At 39.2% G+C, this 17,424-nt stretch overlaps 1 protein-coding gene across 2 annotated transcripts in view; it reads left to right on the top strand.

The window, feature by feature from the left end:
- The window catches only part of KPNA3 (karyopherin subunit alpha 3), a 96,308-nt gene extending 86,277 nt beyond the window's left edge, over nucleotides 1-10,031 (top strand). For both annotated transcript variants that reach the window (XM_003913887.4, XM_017951247.2), the window contains exons 12-17: nucleotides 122-250; nucleotides 3,062-3,166; nucleotides 3,267-3,338; nucleotides 3,624-3,786; nucleotides 6,864-6,958; nucleotides 7,438-10,031. In XM_003913887.4, the coding sequence (XP_003913936.3) occupies nucleotides 122-250; nucleotides 3,062-3,166; nucleotides 3,267-3,338; nucleotides 3,624-3,786; nucleotides 6,864-6,958; nucleotides 7,438-7,536 (663 nt within the window). In that variant the 3' untranslated portion in view covers nucleotides 7,537-10,031. The remainder of the gene's footprint in view (nucleotides 1-121; nucleotides 251-3,061; nucleotides 3,167-3,266; nucleotides 3,339-3,623; nucleotides 3,787-6,863; nucleotides 6,959-7,437) is intronic.
- The last annotated feature ends 7,393 nt before the right edge of the window (nucleotides 10,032-17,424 follow it).

Here is a 17,424-nt window from a genome sequence, read left to right as displayed (position 1 = left end):
AAAGGATGAAATAAGTGTTATTCACGCCTTGGCATTTTTACTTTTTCTCAGGATTATGAAAAATATAGAATCAGTCTTATAAGCAAATAAATTTATAGAAAACATTTTATCCCCACCCTAGACAGCAGCCCTCCGAGCAGTTGGCAACATAGTGACTGGCACCGATGAGCAGACCCAGGTTGTTCTCAATTGTGATGTCCTGTCACACTTCCCAAATCTCTTATCACACCCAAAAGAGAAGATAAATAAGGTAAGGCATATAATGTCCTCATCATGCTATTTCTCTTTCTATGTCTCATTTTTAACCGTCTCCTTGTTTCTAGTGCTGCTTGTGTGTTTTTCTTAAAAACCACTGCAGTGAAGATGAGAATTATTAAATCACCTCTGCAAATGTTTTTCTTCAACTTTTTTTTTTTTTGAGACAGAGTCTGTCACCCAGGTTGGAGTGCAGTAGCACGATCTCGGCTCACTGCAACCTCTGCCTCCTGGGTTCAAGCAGTTCTCCTGCCTCAGCCTGCCGAGAAGCTGGGACTACAGGCGTCCGCCACCACACCTGGCTAATGTTTGTATTTTTAGTAGAGATGGGGTTTCACCACATTGTCCAGGCTGGTGTCAAACTCCTGACCTTGTGATCCGCCTGCTTCAGCCCCACAAAGTGCTGGGATTACAGGTGTGAGCCACTGCACCCAGCCTTTTTCAACTTTTAATTGCTTCTGGTAGGTGCTGCCCTGATCATCACAGAGTAAAAAACATTTTTAGACTACCTGTGTTTCTATTTAAATAGACTGAGCATAGCAACAATCATTAAATTGTAGCCACTTGAAAGTGCAGACAAAATCTGCCATTTGAATGGGCTGGTATTTTTGTTAAACAAACAGATCATAAAAATTTGATCTCCCAGCAAAATTAGATTGAATCCAAAGACGCGGTGCCTAAATTCAAGGATCATAAAAAATTACTCTTTTTAAGATTTCAAGCTTCATAGACAAGTTTATTATTAATTGTGTAATATGTACTTACTAGTAAAAAGTCTTCATGTGTGGCTTATTTCATCCAGCATGTTTTCAAGGTTCATCCATTTGGCAGCATGTGTCAGAACTTCTTTCTGTGGCTGAATAAATATTCCCTTATATGTATACACCACGTTTTGTTTTTCCATCTTTCTGTTGATGGACACTTGGGTTGTTTCCACCTTTTCACTGTTATGAATAATGCTGCAGTGAACATTGGCATACAAATACCTATTTGAGTTCCCACTTTCAATTTCTTTGGATAGTAACTGAGAGTAGAATTGCTCGATCATATGTTAATTCTGGGTTTAGCTTTTTGAGGAACCACCAAACCGTTTTCTATTGCAGCTGCTTTACATTCCCACCAGCAATGTTACTAGAATTCTAATTTCTCCACATCCTAGCCAACGCTTATTTTCTATTAAAAAAAATTATTGACATCCTAGTAGATGTGAAGTGGTGTCTCATTGTGGTTTAAATTTACATTTAGTTTACTGAAGTTTTGTCTGCCTAATATACTACCATCACCCAAACCCAGCAGAACTGATCATTTCTTCTTCGTCGTCATAACTATATTTATGTAGTTGCTTGACTATAATTTGACTGTTGAGTTCTTATAGAAAAGTATGGTGTCAAAAAACACATTTTAAAGATACATTTGTTCCAGTGAAGAGAAAGAAGCCAGAGACTTTCAGACTCTGAACCAGTTATTTTTACTATAGAAATTTTTAACAATATAGGTGATTTTTTTTTTTTTTTTTTTTTTTTTTTTTTAGTTAAATAAATGTATTCCATAACTGGAAACAACTGAGAAGTGAGGAAGCTGAGTAGAAGTCAGCAGAGAAAGGTTTCGGCCTGTGATGCAGTATGTTCTTAAGTGAGGGTATCGTAGGGGTAGAGGAAAATTTCATAGAAATGCTGTCTCGGCTTCAGCAAGCAATTAGTTACTTCAAAAATTTTTTGCCTTGAAAATTTGTTACTTGCATCTTGAGACCATCATGGGACCCCGGAAGTAGAAGTTACCAACTTGATTTTCTTCCCTCAGCATTTTTGTTTGAAACTTTTTAAATCTAACTGTGCAAGAATAGTATAGTGAACACCCATGTACTCTGAACACAGATTCAGCAATTATTAACAACTTACCACAGTTGGATGGCAAAATAAATTCAGTTGTGGAAGAGGAAGATACACCTGTGATACTGACCCATAAACAGCTCACAGACGTGTTGATGACTTCTAAATCCTTTAGTTTTAGAATATTTATGTTATGTAGACCCATGCTAGTTAGATGGTTAATTTCTATGGAATACTTGAATGACTATATCTTGTGAGTAAATGTTTTTAAAATAAAAAATTCACCTTTATTAGAAGTAGTTTTTAAGTAGTTTTAGAAATTCAGTTGTATAGTGGCTGGGCGCAGTGGCTCACGCCTGTAATCCCAGCACTTTGGGAGGCCGAGGCGGGTGGATCATGAGGTCAGGAGATTGAGACCATCCTGGGTAACACAGTGAAACCCCGTCTCTGCTAAAAATAGAAAAAAATTAGCCGGGCTTGGCGACAGGCGCCTGTAGTCCCAGCTACTCAGGAGGCTGAGGCAGGAGAATGGTGTGAACCCGGGAGGTGGAGCTTGCAGTGAGCCGAGATCATGCCACTGCATTCCAGCCTGGGCGGCAGAGTGAGACTCCGTCTCAAAAAGAAAAAAAAAAAAAAAAAAAAGAAATTCAGTTGTATATTTATTTGTGTCTTTTAGAGGAAGCTGCTTTGTTCACTTCTGTATCACCATTTCCTAGAATAATGCCTAGCTTATAGTAGGCCTGTATACTAATGAATGGATAAATGCCAGGTTATTAGAGCCCAAATATAATTAATGGAAATTTCCTTATTACTTGTTTAAAATGGAAGATTTTGTATACCTAATCAGTTTTTAGATGCAGTCTGTTTAATGTAATTTAGGTGATTTCGTTATTGTCTATATAAAATATATTAAAATAGAAAGGCATTAAAGGTATTATTTTTCAAATAAAGGTGCCCTATATTTTGTTCAATTATAGGAAGCAGTGTGGTTCCTTTCCAACATAACAGCAGGCAACCAGCAACAAGTTCAAGCTGTAATAGATGCTGGATTAATTCCTATGATTATTCATCAGCTTGCTAAGGTTGGTCATATTATGAGTTCACTGAGTCTATTAATCTGTTAATAACCAAGACTTTTTGGATAAAGAGTCCATTTTATGATCTCTTATTTTTAACCTTCAGGGGGACTTTGGAACACAAAAAGAAGCTGCTTGGGCAATCAGCAACTTAACAATAAGTGGCAGAAAAGATCAGGTGAGTTTGAAAACCTGTAACTGTCATGATTGTTAATACTGGAAAGCATGCTACTCTCTTATGTTTAGCAGTTGCTGACTGTGTTGTGTTCTTTTTGGGGAAAAGATAACTGTGTTGCCCAGGCTAGAGTGCAGTTGCTATTCACGGGCGTGACCATAAAGCACTACATCCTCCAACTCCTGGGCTCAAGATACCCTCCTGCCTCAGCCTTCCAGGTAGCACGACACCCTGCTGGGGAATAGATAATTATATAAATAAAAATATGTCTTCTCTTTTGTTGTCTAGGTTGAGTACCTTGTACAGCAGAATGTAATACCACCGTTCTGTAATTTACTGTCAGTGAAAGATTCTCAAGTGGTTCAGGTGGTTCTAGATGGTCTAAAAAACATTCTGATAATGGCCGGTGATGAAGCAAGCACAATAGCTGAAATAATAGAGGAATGTGGAGGTAAGAGTGGATTGATTGAAGAAGAATATTTGAGCACTGGAACTCTGAAACATTAGTTCTTTAAAGTCAACTTAGTAGAAAGAAAATTATAGGATATGTTGTTTTTAAATGATCACAGTATGTTGCTTTTCTTTATTCACTATGTTTGCATTCCAAGAGGATTTTCCAGAAGACAGTAGTCCATACTTTGCAAAAACTGGTTGTGAAGGTCACTGTGTAACCTTCTAGAGATTGACAACATAGTTTTTTTTTGGAGACAGAATCTTGCTCTGTCGCCCAGGCCGGAGTGCAGTGGCACAAACTCAGCTCACTGCAACCTCTGCCTCCCGAGTTCAAGCGGTTCTCACACCTCAGCCTCCCAAGTAGCTGGGATTACAGGTGCATACCACCACACCCAGCTGATTCTTGTGTTTTTAGTAGAGACAGGGTTTCACCAAGTTGGTCTCGAACTCCTGACCTCAAGTGATCCACCTGCCTCGGCCTCCCAAAGTGCTGGGATTACAGGCATGGTCCACTGTGCCTGGCCTGACATTGCATTTTAGGAAACACTAATACTTCTCTTGAAGTCACAGTGCATGACAGCAAATTAAGAGCCCTTGCAACCACTACATAAATTTTAAAGCTTTATTTAATCCAGCATTTCTTAAACTCCTTAACAATGAAACACTTTTGTGTGTGTGTTATTACCATGTAATTCTGTGGACCCCACTTTAGGAAATACTATTCATATACTTGGAAAAGGTTACTGACTTCTGAGTCACCTAGATATTTTGTTTCAATCTCGTAATGGTTCTTATGATTGCCACAACTACATGCCGAAGTTATTACCGTGGCAGTTACTTTGAAATTTTAATGAGAAATAATTGTGATTTGACATACTGTATTATTCTGTAGTAATGACATGTGAAACATATGTTAAAATTCTATTTTTAAATGTACATGTTCAATATGTACTAACACGTCTAAACCTTAGTTTATCATAATGTCATGTTTTAGATTTTTCATTGACTACTTTATATGAATATTCTATTGTTTATTTTTTAAGAGAAAACAAATGCAGTAGGATCATAGAATACTCAAACCGGGAGGATTTCTTTTTGTTGTTGTTGTTGTTTTTTGGTTTTTGGTTTTTTTGAGACAGAGTTTTGCTCTTGTTGCCCAGGCTGGAGCGCAATGCCTCGATCTCTGCTCACCGCAACCTCAGCCTCCCAGGTTAAAATTCTCCTACCTCAGCCTTCTGAGTAGCTGGGATTACAGGCATGCGCCACTACGCCGGCTAAGTTTTTATACTTTTAGTAGAGACAGGGTTTCTCCATGTTGGTCAGGTTGGTCTTAAACTCCCGACCTCAGGTGACCTGCCCACCTCGGCCTCCCAGAGTACTGGGATTACAGGCATGAGCCACTGCACCCGGCCGGGAGGATTTCTTGAGAAGTTATTCCAGAGATTTTAAGGAGTCTTGTCCAAGGTCACAGAAGTAGGTTGTGATAGAAGCAAAATTAAAATCCAGATCTTCTTACTATTAATTCACTGCTCATTCTGCTTTTTCAATATTTTAAGATAATTAAAAATTAGCATTGTAGTCAGGTTCATAACCCAGCAAGTTTGAGCAACTTAGAGAATTATTACTCTTCAGCTTTTTATCAATATAGTTACTTCTGTCTATAGGAGTAATAATTAGGATACATATTAATATTTTATAATTGTATAAAGCACTTTGGCAACAATTTCCCCCATTCTTCTGGTTTATTAGTATATAAGGAAAAAAATGCAACTATTTTAAAATAACCTTCAAAAAGACATTTCAAGGAAGAATATTAAAGTTTGAAATTGGTAAACTTGTGTATATGATGTGTGGAGTAAATATATTGGAAATATAAATGAAGGCATTCTATGGTATCTGTTCTGGAAATATTTTCCCCCAGGTTCATTGTGGCTATAGGACATAAGACCTGTATTCATTTTTTTAAAGAAAGTTTTTCAAAATTTAAATCTTTCTCTTTTATACCAATTATAAGGTTCTAAAAACTTATTTTGTGGTTATATAAAAGTACTAACATTTGGAAAACAAAGAGAAAGATACAAATTACTTTATGAGGCAGTAAGATTAGTAAGATTGGCCGGGCGCGGTGGCTCACACCCGTAATCCCAGCACTTTGGGAGGCTGAGGCGGGCAAATCATGAGGTCAGGAGTTCGAGACCAGCCTGGCCAACATGGTGAAACCCTGTCTCTACTAAAAATACAAAAAATTAGCTAGGCGTAGTGGCGAGAGCCTGTAATCCCAGCTACTTGGAAGGCTGAGGCAAGAGAATCACTTGAACCCAGGAGGTGGAGGTTGCAGTGAGCCGAGATCGTGCCACTGCAGTCCAGCCCTGGGGACAGAGTGAGACTCCATCTCCAAAAAAAGCGCCGGGCGCGGTGGCTCATGCCTGTCATCCCAGCACTTTGGGAGGCTGAGGCGGGGGCGGATCACGACGTCAGGAGATCGAGATCATCCTAGCTAACACAGTGAAACCCCGTCTCTAAATTATCCGGGCATGGTGGCAGGTGCCTGTAGTCCCAGCTACTCGGGAGGCTGAGGCAAGAGAATGGCGTGAACCCAGGAGGCAGAGCTTGCAGTGAGCCGAGATCTCGCCACTGCACTCCAGCCTGGGTGACAGAGAGAAACTCCATCTCAAAAAGAAAAAAAGGATTAGTAAGATTATATTAAAGCAGTGTGGGGGAGTCAGTTCTAGTACTGTCACAAACTTGCCATATAACTTGAAATAAGTCTCTTTACATATTTATGCCACAGCTTCCCTCTGTCAAATGGATTGTTTGGGTGTTTTTTTAGACTGCCTGCCTCAGGGATCCGGGTACCTCACGGGCTTCTAAGAAGGAAAAAAATTAGTGGGATTCTGGTCCTCCAACTAGAACCAGCCCCGTGTTTTATCTGTATTTTAGACAAACCACCATCTTAATTGGGGGAGCAGTGTGTTCTGAGTTCCTTAGGATTTCTGCATGATCAAAATGAGCATGGTTTTGATTAGTATCTCCTTATCAATTAACCAGTTATTTTGATTATTTTATTCTTACCAGGTTTGGAGAAAATTGAAGTTTTACAGCAACATGAAAATGAAGACATATATAAATTAGCATTTGAAATCATAGATCAGTATTTCTCTGGTGATGATGTAAGTAGATATTAAAATAGGGTGTGTCTTCATGTAAATGAAAACCTATACACAATGTAAATTTACAAAGAGTTTTCCTTTTATTACTAGGATGACCTAAGTTTGTACTGTATTTCTATTAGACATTCCATCAGTCACTTTCTCTTACTTTGAAACTTCATTATAAGGTAAAGTTGTAAAAACAGTTCTTGTTTCATTTGTAATCTATTAACTAAGAAGAAATAGTAATTATGTAAGTGATGTATGTTCAGATAGGTTAAATAAATCTACAGATACAGAAACTTAAGGATGCAGTTTTGAAACGTGTTAAATTTTAAATTATTAAATTTGTTACTAAAATTATTGATTTATCCGAATATTTTTAGGTGATTAAAGCATTCACATAGAATTATTTGCTAAGAGGTAAAAAGTCAGTTCCACTTACATCATAATGTATGGTATCATAACCTAATAAGGATTTTCTTCTTGTTTTTTTATAGATTGATGAAGATCCCTGCCTCATTCCTGAAGCAACACAAGGAGGTACTTACAATTTTGATCCAACAGCCAACCTTCAAACAAAAGAATTTAATTTTTAAGTTCAGTTGAGTGCAGCATCTTTCCCACATTCAATATGAAGCACCACCAGATGGCTACCAAATGATAAGAACAACAGCAACAAAAGGCTCCAAAACACATGCCTCTTTGTTTTGATGCTTCTAAAGCAAGCCATGTCTCAGTCACTTTGCAGTTGCCAAAAGTCACTATCACATGGACTGTAAATGCATATGCATGATTTCCTAAACTGTTTTAGAACTCTCCTTAACAATCTCAACTACCCTATTTTTCCCTGTTCCCTGGTGCCACAGGCTGACAACTGCAGTCTCCAATTTAGAATAAATATTCCATAGTGGTGACATGTCAGCTGCCCACTGATACTCCTTTGGAAAATGGTGCGCTGTGGATCAAGACACTTTGGTATGATGCATATACAAGTTGGAAGACTAAAGAGGTGCAGTGTGATCTGAGCCTCCATCATTGTCCTCCACAAACATATTTTCATATTCTTTATGTGGAAGAATAGATTTTAAAGTACAAGCCAAATGATTTTCATTGGTGGAACTGACACAAAAAAAGTAACTTAAAAACAAGGAACTTGGTTATTGAATAAACAGATAAGTTTAAAAAAAAAAACAACTGTACTTCATCTACCAGTAATTGATGTGTTTATTATCTGCCTCAGAAGCCAGGGTTGGAGGAAGAACTTTAGATATGGATATTAATGCTTTTGCCATTATACCTAATTTTTGAGAACAGCAAGCCCTATTTGACCACTCTCTTCAGCCTGTGTGTTCCTGCTGTTTTGAAGTAATCAAATGCTGTGCATGGTATTTTACCTGAGCTGCAACCTGTTATGGACTTGAACTTCTGTTTAAGTTGAAAGCAAGAGTCCCTGACTATAAAGGAAAAACAGCAAAACAAAAAACGAGACAAAAAAAAAAAACTACAAAAGTCTAAAATACCCATTGGTGATGTTTTTTAAAAAATCTTGCTTTCAGCTTTCAGGAGTTAATATTCTTTGTTTTAATTTGATAATTGGATATGGTTGATTTATATTGGGTTTAAACTGTGGAGCTTTCATGTTTACTGTAATTTAGTCTTAAAATATTTTTTACTTAGTAACCAGTGCTTTTGATAATGTGGTTGGCAACAAACCAGCAACTATTTAGAAGTGTCATAAGACTTCATTCTTTGAGTATTGGGAAAGTTAATTCAGATCCTACTCTAAAAGCATCTTCATATATTAAAAGATTCAGACAGGGATCTGTGTAGAGGAGTAATTTGCAGTTATTTAACATAAACCTGATTTGCAGTGATCTCTAAGTAATTCTGCAAAATCCTATTACTATGTCAAGTTATTGCTTTTGGTAAATTGTCTGGCCCAGTTATTAATGAAAGAATATGGATTTGAAAATTTTTAAACTAAATAATTTGTGCTGTCACAGAAATGGTATTGTTGCTCTTGTTTACTGGGTATAATTTCCCAATGCATTGATGTGAAGGGATAGAAAATCTAAACTAATTTAGTTATCCATGGGGGGTGTATTTACTGTGATGAAGATGAGACAGATGCCATCAGAGCTTTGTGAATCAGCTGGGGTGTTTTCACTGATAAACAACACATAGCAGGTGTGCATTCATTACAAATATATGTATCTGCCAAGGTGGAGCCACTTTAAAGAGTGAGTTTTGTCTTGTATCTAAAGTGGATACAAGCGTATGTTTAAACTGCAAGATTTTTACTTGCTAGAGAATCTGTTTTAATATAGTGGTTTGGCCTCTGATTATTTATAGGTTTTATAAATTTTAGAATCAATTTCTCTTTAAGGTGGCTCAGATTTTTCAACTCTTGTGCACATAAAATTGAGTTGAAGTTCATTGTGCCTTTTTTTCTTTATCCAAATTTTGAGTTAAAGCTTCATATGGTAACTGCATCCTGTTTGGACACTATAGTCTAAATTTTTGAAACTGCGTGGTGTTCACTAAAAGTAGGAATAACAACGTAAAAGCTAATTAAGGTCACAAACTTCGGTGAAACCCTTAAAAGTCCAAATCTTCTTGATATTGTGAACTGTACCCCTTCCAGTTTAGTTTCTTCTGGACTTTCCTTACTTAACTGACAGTTACCTTTTAAAATTTGCACACATTATGATTAAAATTGGGCCTCTACTGTGATGATTCCTATTTCCTCTCATGTTTTAAAGTGCAAACTAACATTTAAGTGAACATTAGCATCAAGTAGTGCAGACATTTGTATGCATTTCCTTGATTCAATTTGTGACCTCACCAGTTTTGAATTGGAATTGCACCATTTCGTAGATAAAGGAAACTAAGTATATTGCTGCACTTTTAAGTTTTCAAAACAGTGTTTAAAAATTGCATTGTTTTTATTTTTTTTTAAACTCAGTTTAAAAAGACTAAAACGTTCTTTCAAAAGAGGCATCTAAATGTGTTCCTAATTTTGTATATGGGCTTAGGTTTTGTAACCAATAAAAAAAGCTGCTATCAAATATGATAAAACATTGAAAACTTATTTCTGAAAATAACTTGTTTGTTTTCTGTATGGTTAAATTTAAATTTGGAATTATTTTTTAAAAATCACAATGGAGGTAAATCATGAATTACTCTTTTATTGTATTTTAATATCTCCTTCACACCATTTTACTGAACTAAACTGAAGTCTGTTCACCTGGCACAGTTAGCCAAACATTCACAGCAAGGTTTTGCAGCAGGAAAAAGGAGGGCATTTATCTGCAGGCAGGGCACCAAACAAGAAAAATGAGGCAGCTCACGCTTAAGACCCAACCTCCCTCATGGCTTTACAAGCAAGGGTTTTTAAAGGCAGGGGTGAATTTCAGGAAAGCATAAGTTACAGGCAAAATTGTACATCAATACACAATGGTTTGGCCTAAAAAGGTGGCCTGTCTTGAAGCTCAGGGTGGCAGGGGGTGACTTACAGGTCATAGGTGAATTTAAAGATTTTCTTATTTGCAATTGATTAAGGAATCAAAGCTTTGTCAAAAAACTTGGGGTCAGCAGAAAAGAATGCTAAGTCTGCCCCATGGGCGTGACTTCCTATAGGCCCCTCAGGAAGACATTGAGAACAAAGAATCGCAGTCAGAGCTCAGTCCTCAGTTCCCCCTTCCCTGGCCAGTGGATCCATTTGGTGGGGGTCCAGGTTTCTGAAGAACAACTCAGGGACATATGTTAAGATGTTATCTTTAGTTTCTATAAGGAACCAAATATCCTGTGACTTCCTTGCTTATTGTTTTAAGCTACTATTACTCTCTTGCTTATCAAGTTGCTTATTTATTCATAGGGCTAGCTAGGTGCCTGGAATTTCCCTTGAAGGAACTCAAAATTTTCCTTTATTTCCATGCTTGGGGGACACCTGGCGGGGCCCTTAAGAGGGGTTCCTGCTCCATCTCAACTCTAACAAACCAGGATGATCAATAATAATGCTAGATTTGAGACTATTTTGTGACAAATAAGAATTACCAAAATCTATATTAGTTTCCTAAGCTGTCATTACAAAGTACCACAAACCAGGTGGTTTCAGACAAAAAAAATAGCCGGGCGAAGTGGCGGGCGCCTGTAGTCCCAGCTACTCGGGAGGCTGAGGCAGGAGAATGGCGTAAACCCGGGAGGCGGAGCTTGCAGCGAGCTGAGATCCGGCCACTGGACTCCAGCCTGGGCGACAGAGCGAGACTCCGTCTCAAAAAAAAAAAAAAAAAAAAAGAAATATATTGTCATCCACTTCTGGAGACCGGAAGTCTGAAATCAAGGTGATGGCTGAGCCAGGCTCTTTTTGGGGGCTCTCATGGGGACGATCCTTCCTTGCCTCTTCCTAGCTTCTGGTGGTTCTTGGCAATCCTTGGGTTTCCTTGGCTTGCAGCTGCATCACTCCAGTCTCTGCCTCCGTCATCACATGGAATTTTCCCTTTGTGTCTCAGGTTTAAATACTATAACTTAGAAAAAGCCCATTTTTTTGAGATGATGGTACGATATGACTTTCATGAAACAAAAACTCTTAAGACCTGGCTAACCCTTGAAAACATGTGACTATGGAAAATAGTAATTAGAGCCAACCTAAAAGTTTTAACCTGTTAGGTAAAGTTATGGCACTAAGTGAAATCTTGCATTAATTAAAAGAACAAAGGAGCAGCCACTTTTGAGTGTAGAAATGTTTACTTTTGTATAATGCCACTTCAAATTATTTTTAAAATAAGTTGGTATATAAGTAAATGTGATGTACTCATAGTCTTGCCATCATTTCTTTCAGAAGGGTCATCCTGAAGGGCGTGGTTGGTGGCAGACACCTGTAGCTCCAGCTACTTGGGAGGCTGAGTCAGGAGGATCACTTGAGCCCAGGAGCTTGGGAGCAGCCTGGGCAACATAGCAAGATCCCATCTTTTAAAAAATTCTATTTTTATATGAAAAGAAAATGTTTAAAGAAGGGTCATTCATCCTTTCGGGATTAGTTAATGCGGATAAACAAGTAAACAAGAGCAACTGACATTCACAAATGTCCGTTGTCTTACAGTGGTGGTTAATTTTTTAAATGCTAGTTAAACTGGGGAAGTTTACTTAACTCTTTTGGGGGGAAAGGAAATATAATTTCTGTATATGAAGCTGTGGGTATAAATGTTGTACTTGTTTAGATAGCTGAAAAACAGTGATAGAATGATTCTCCAAAAGTACTATATACAATGTGTGGGAAAAGGGATGTGGGAATGCAACCTAATCCCACTGTTTGCCCATAAAATCCCTCAACTAACTTAGGCCTAAATTGTTTTTTTGTTTTTTGTTTTTTGAGATGGAGTTTCCCGCTCTTTAGCCCAGGTTGGAGTGCAGTGGCATGACCCACTGCGACCTCTGCCTCCCGGGTTCAAGCGATTGTCCTACCTCAGCCTCCTGAGTAGCTGGGATTACAGGCACCTGCCACCACGCCTGGCCAATTTTTGTATTTTTAGTAGAGATGGGGTTTCACCATGTTGGCCAGGCTGGTCTGGAACTCTTGACCTCAAGTGATCTGCCCGCCTCGGCCTCTCAAAATGCTGGGATTACAGGCGTGAGCCACCACACCTGGCCTAAATTGGGAATTTTTAAACCCTGCACTATTAACATTTTCGGCTGGATAATTCTTTGTTGTGTGTCATCTGCCCTGTGCAATGTAGGATGTTTAGTAGTTATCCCTGGGCTCTACTCACTAGATAGCAGTAGCACCTCTCTCCTCTCCCCAAGTTAAGACAACCAAAAATGTCTCTAGAATTGCCAAACATCTGGGGGCCCAAAACCATCCCTGATTGTAAACCACTGTCCTAAATCAATTCCTATAGAAAACTCCACTCAAATGAGACAGCCTAAATCATGACTTTTTTGTGTGAACAGTCCCAGGCTTTCCTCAGATGCGTAAGATGAAAAAAGGAGATACAAATGTGCCTTTTCTTCATTCTGAGTTTTAGGGAAAATTGGAGGCAGGCCTAACCTAATTTCCCAAATCATATGTAGGAAACTCCAGGTAGTACTGAACACCTATTTCAAGGGACTTGGGATAACGAAATAGAAATATGGAGCAACTAGTTACCTCTTAAATTTATCCTGTGGCTAAAATACAGGGTTGTAAAACAATCAAATGTGTTAATTGCCCAAATCTCAACAAGTGTTTTTCAAACAATTCTAGGTGAAAATTTCAAGTTATCTAGGGAAAACTGGAGTTGGACTAGAAAATCATAGCATAGTTTGAAGATCACTTATTGAAGCATTGTTGAGAGATTGGCCCCATCAGAAAACTTAAAATCATCTATTAAATTATTAAAAACAGAAACTATGGCTGAGCCATGCTATAAAGAAAGTATTCTCTGCAGGGAATTTCTTCTATAGCATCCCCCTTCCCTACACTAGCAAATTGCCATACACCTTCTTGAGGAATTCTCTTAAACTGTGGTACCCAAAGATGCATGGGGCCTTGTGCCAAATAATGTGAGAAGCCATAAGATAAGGAACATCTTCGTGGGACAGCAACTTTACTAGGTGGTAAGTAAAAGTTTTATTGGTAATACAAGCCAAAGTGTTATAAAGTATACATTTTACATATTTTAAACATAAAATCAGATTTTTGAGGCAGGGTATTTTATGGAAACATTCCTGCAGGAGTAAGTCAGAAGAGCTTGAGAAACAAGGTACTGATTTTGAGGGAGCTTTGTTATTTATTGCCTAGCTTTGCTTGCTACAAGATCCTTTCTTAACCTGGGTGGATCGCTTGAGCCCAGGAGTTTGACCCCAGCTTGGGCAATATATAGTGAGACCTCATCTCTACAAAAAAAATTTAAAACTTAGCTGGTGGGCATGCCTGTAGTCCCAGCTACTTTGGAGGGTGAGGCTGCCATACACCTGAGCAGAGATTGTGCCACTGCACTCCAGCCTGGGCCACAGAGTTGTGAGACCCTGTCTCAAAAGAGAAAGAAACTTAAATATCCATCAGTACAAATTAACTGTTTTTGATTGGGAGTAGACTTTGTTATTTCCAGATAGCAGAGGAGACTTAATCCATTTTTTAAATCAGCTTTCTTCTACCCGAACACACCTTGCATTTCATCCATTCTCATAAAAGTCATTGCTGGACCTGGTTCCTGTCAGCTTGATGCACTCCAAGGATTCCAATGATAAGGAATGTGGTGTGACTGGTTTCTGGGTACTTTGGAATGAATGGGAACATTCCATTATCTGGACATTTGATTCTATTAATGTGGAGGGATTCTTTCAGTTATTTTACCAGCTTCATAATTAGATTTGTGATCAAGTCACGCCCTCTTTATCATCAGCTCTCTTTGATCCAAATCGTTAGGCATCTGCCCCTTTTCAACTAAATATAAGAATAAATTTCATATTCAGCCTAGTTTTTCTCATGAGATCACATTCTACATATGTATCCTTTCGATGTTTTGAGTCTTATATAAATAAGAATTCTGACTAAGTCTTTAGAAACATTCGAATACTAGGCCGGGCACGGTGGCTCACACCTGTAATCCCAGCACTTTGGAAGGCCAAGGCAGGCAGATCACGAGGTCAGGAGATTGAGACCATCTTGCCTAACACGGTGAAACACCATCTCTACTAAAAATACAAAAAATTAGCCGGGCGTGGTGGCGGGGAGGTTGAGGCAGGAGAATGGCGTGAACCCAGGAGGCGGAGGTTGCAGTGAGCCAAGATCGCACCACTGCACTCCAGCCTGGGTGACAGTGTGTGAGACTCTGTCTCAAAAAAAAAAAAAAAAAAACTCGAATACTGAATACTCTGTCCTGTGCCAGGTACTGTGCTATGGCACAGGATACTTGTAAAAATAACAGGAATAAAAAAAATGACAAGTTTTGACAAATGTTAGAAAAAAATGAGGTATACAATGATATACATAGTAGAGGAAATTGGCTACTGAGAAAGGTGATAACCAGGCTAATGTTGAGCCCTTAAAAGTACCAGCCAAAATTTTCACTGATTGTAGTAAAAGGCAGGAGTTTACTGGGCAGATTGAATGGAAAAGCTTTCCAGCAGTGGAAGAGTCTGTACAAAGCCTTGTGAGAAGCACCATGGGGCATTTGAGGAAGTGAAAGAGAGCAAGTATAGCTAGATGAAAGATTATAATGGGAAGAAGGATTAACGGGAATGGGAAAGGGCTAAAGAGATAGGGAGGGGCCAGAGCCCACAGTCTAGTAAGTCATGAAAAGGATTTTGGTATTCTATATGGAAAATCATCAAGCAAGAGGGATAACAGATTAATAAAGATCACTAGTTGGTAAGGCTAGGGACAGGAAATGTCCTTTGGATTTAGTGATGTAGAGGTTGCTGATCCCATTAAGTGAGTGAAGCATAGAGACGAGATAGTGAATAGGTCCATGAAATGCATGGAATCAAGAAATACTTGGCTGCTGAGGAGGAGCTGGTGATGCCAAGTTTGGGGAGAGAGAAGTATTGGGGATGATTTCTAGGTTTCCAGGTTGTAGTAACTGATGAGTGGAAGTAACATGAGATAGAAAAGAGAATCAGACATTGGGGTGCAAAGTGATGAGCTCAGTTTGGGTTTTGTTGAGACGTCCAAGTGACCGTCAAGTAGGGCAGTTGGAAATAGTGGTCTGGAGTCCAGAGAATAGGACCAGGCTAGAGATTGAGTTCTCTGCTGGTTTTGCTGGTCATTAAAGCAGAGGGTAAGGATGAGACTGCCTGGATCTGGGGTCTGGAGTGAGAACAGCCTAGGACTGTGTTGTGGAGCTGCAGTAATCACTGGGCATTTGTAGTGGAAGATGCACTTGCAGAGGAAACAATGGCTAAGAAGGCTGTGTTCTTAGAAAACCAAAGGAGGCCGGGCGTGGTGGCTCACACCTGTAATCCCAACACTTTGGGAGGCTGAGATGGGTGGATCACGAGGTCAGGAGATCGAGACCATCCTGGCTAACACGGTGAAACCCCGTCTCTACTAAAATACAAAAAAAAAAATTAACCAGGCGTGGTGGCGGGTGCCTGTGGTCCCAGCTACTCGGGAGGCTGAGGCAGGAGAATGGCGTGAACCCAGGAGGCGGAGCTTGCAGTGAGCCGAGATCGTGCCACTGCACTCCAGCCTGGGCGACAGAGCGAGACTCCGTCTCCAAAAAAAAAAAAAAAGAAAAAAAAAAAGAAAATCAAAGGAAAAATATTTCAGTGCTGTGATGCTGCTCAGAAGTAAACTAAGAAAACGAACTGCTCTTTGGGTTCACTGATGTAGAGGCCAGTAGTCACCTTAGTGAGAGCTGTATCAGTGTGATAAGGCAGGAACTAGAGTAGAAAGGACTGAGGAGCAGGGTCAAGACATGAAGACAGGGGATCTGATCAGTTTTTTCAGTTTCTATTTTGCTCCGAAGAGGAGGTGGGCAGCATGGTCCCTAAAGGGTGATAAGTTAGTTACAGGACAGGATCCAGAGCATAGGTGGCTAGATTGGCCATACTCAGTCGCCAGTTATTTAACTGAGCAGCTAGTATATGCCAAACTCTGTAATAGGTGCCAGGGATACAGCAGTAAAAAGGTAGCCACAACCCCTGGCCTTGAAGACTTACATTGTAGTGGCAAGAGATTAGCAATAAGTGCATAAACAAGGATCATTCTATCTGGTGTTAACTGCTATAAAAAAAATGGTATAGAAAGTGACCAGGGGAAAAAGTTCTTGTGTTTAGTGCCAGCATTTTTTTTATAATTGTAAAATACACATAAAATTTGCCATCTTAACCATTTTTAGTGTGCAGCTCAGTAAAGTATGTTCACGTTGTTGTGCAACCAATCTCCAGAACATCCTCTTGCAAATCTGAAACTATCCCAATAAATAACACTCCACTTTTCCCCACGCCCCCCCTCCCCGCCCTGCCCCTGGTAACCACCATTCTGTTTCTGCATATCGATTATTTTAAACATTTCCTGTAAGTGGAATCATAAGTATGTTTTTGTGAGTGGCTTGTTTCACTGACCTCATAGGGTTGTGAAGTTAAATAATGTAGGTTTGTTCTCGGACCAAACTGGGGGTTGGGCAGCCCAATTAACAAGGTGCAGATGAACCGCGGAAGAAGAGTTTTTATTTCTGCAACCGGTTACAGGGAGAAGGTCTGGAAATTATTGCCAGACCAACTCATAATTACAAAGTTTTTCCAGCGTGTATATACCTTCTAAGCTGTATCTCTACGTGTAAGAGTGCATTCATCTAAAGACACAAGTGATTAACAACTTCTAATCCTGAAGACCTTCCTCTGGAGCTTCAGTAAATTTACTTAATCTAAATGGGTCTGGGTGCTGGGATGATTACCCTTATTTTGTCTCCTGCTAAAATCATGGAGGCTTGTGGAATTCCTCCAGACCCCCGATAAACTTGTTTGTGGAGGCCTGGGGAGTTTCTTCAGATCCCCCAATA

The sequence above is a fragment of the Papio anubis genome, chromosome 15 (genome assembly GCF_008728515.1).
Source record: "Papio anubis isolate 15944 chromosome 15, Panubis1.0, whole genome shotgun sequence".
Classification (NCBI taxonomy): domain Eukaryota; kingdom Metazoa; phylum Chordata; class Mammalia; order Primates; family Cercopithecidae; genus Papio; species Papio anubis.
Note: the sequence above shows the minus strand (reverse complement) of the source record. Positions and strands in the feature narration are given on the sequence as shown.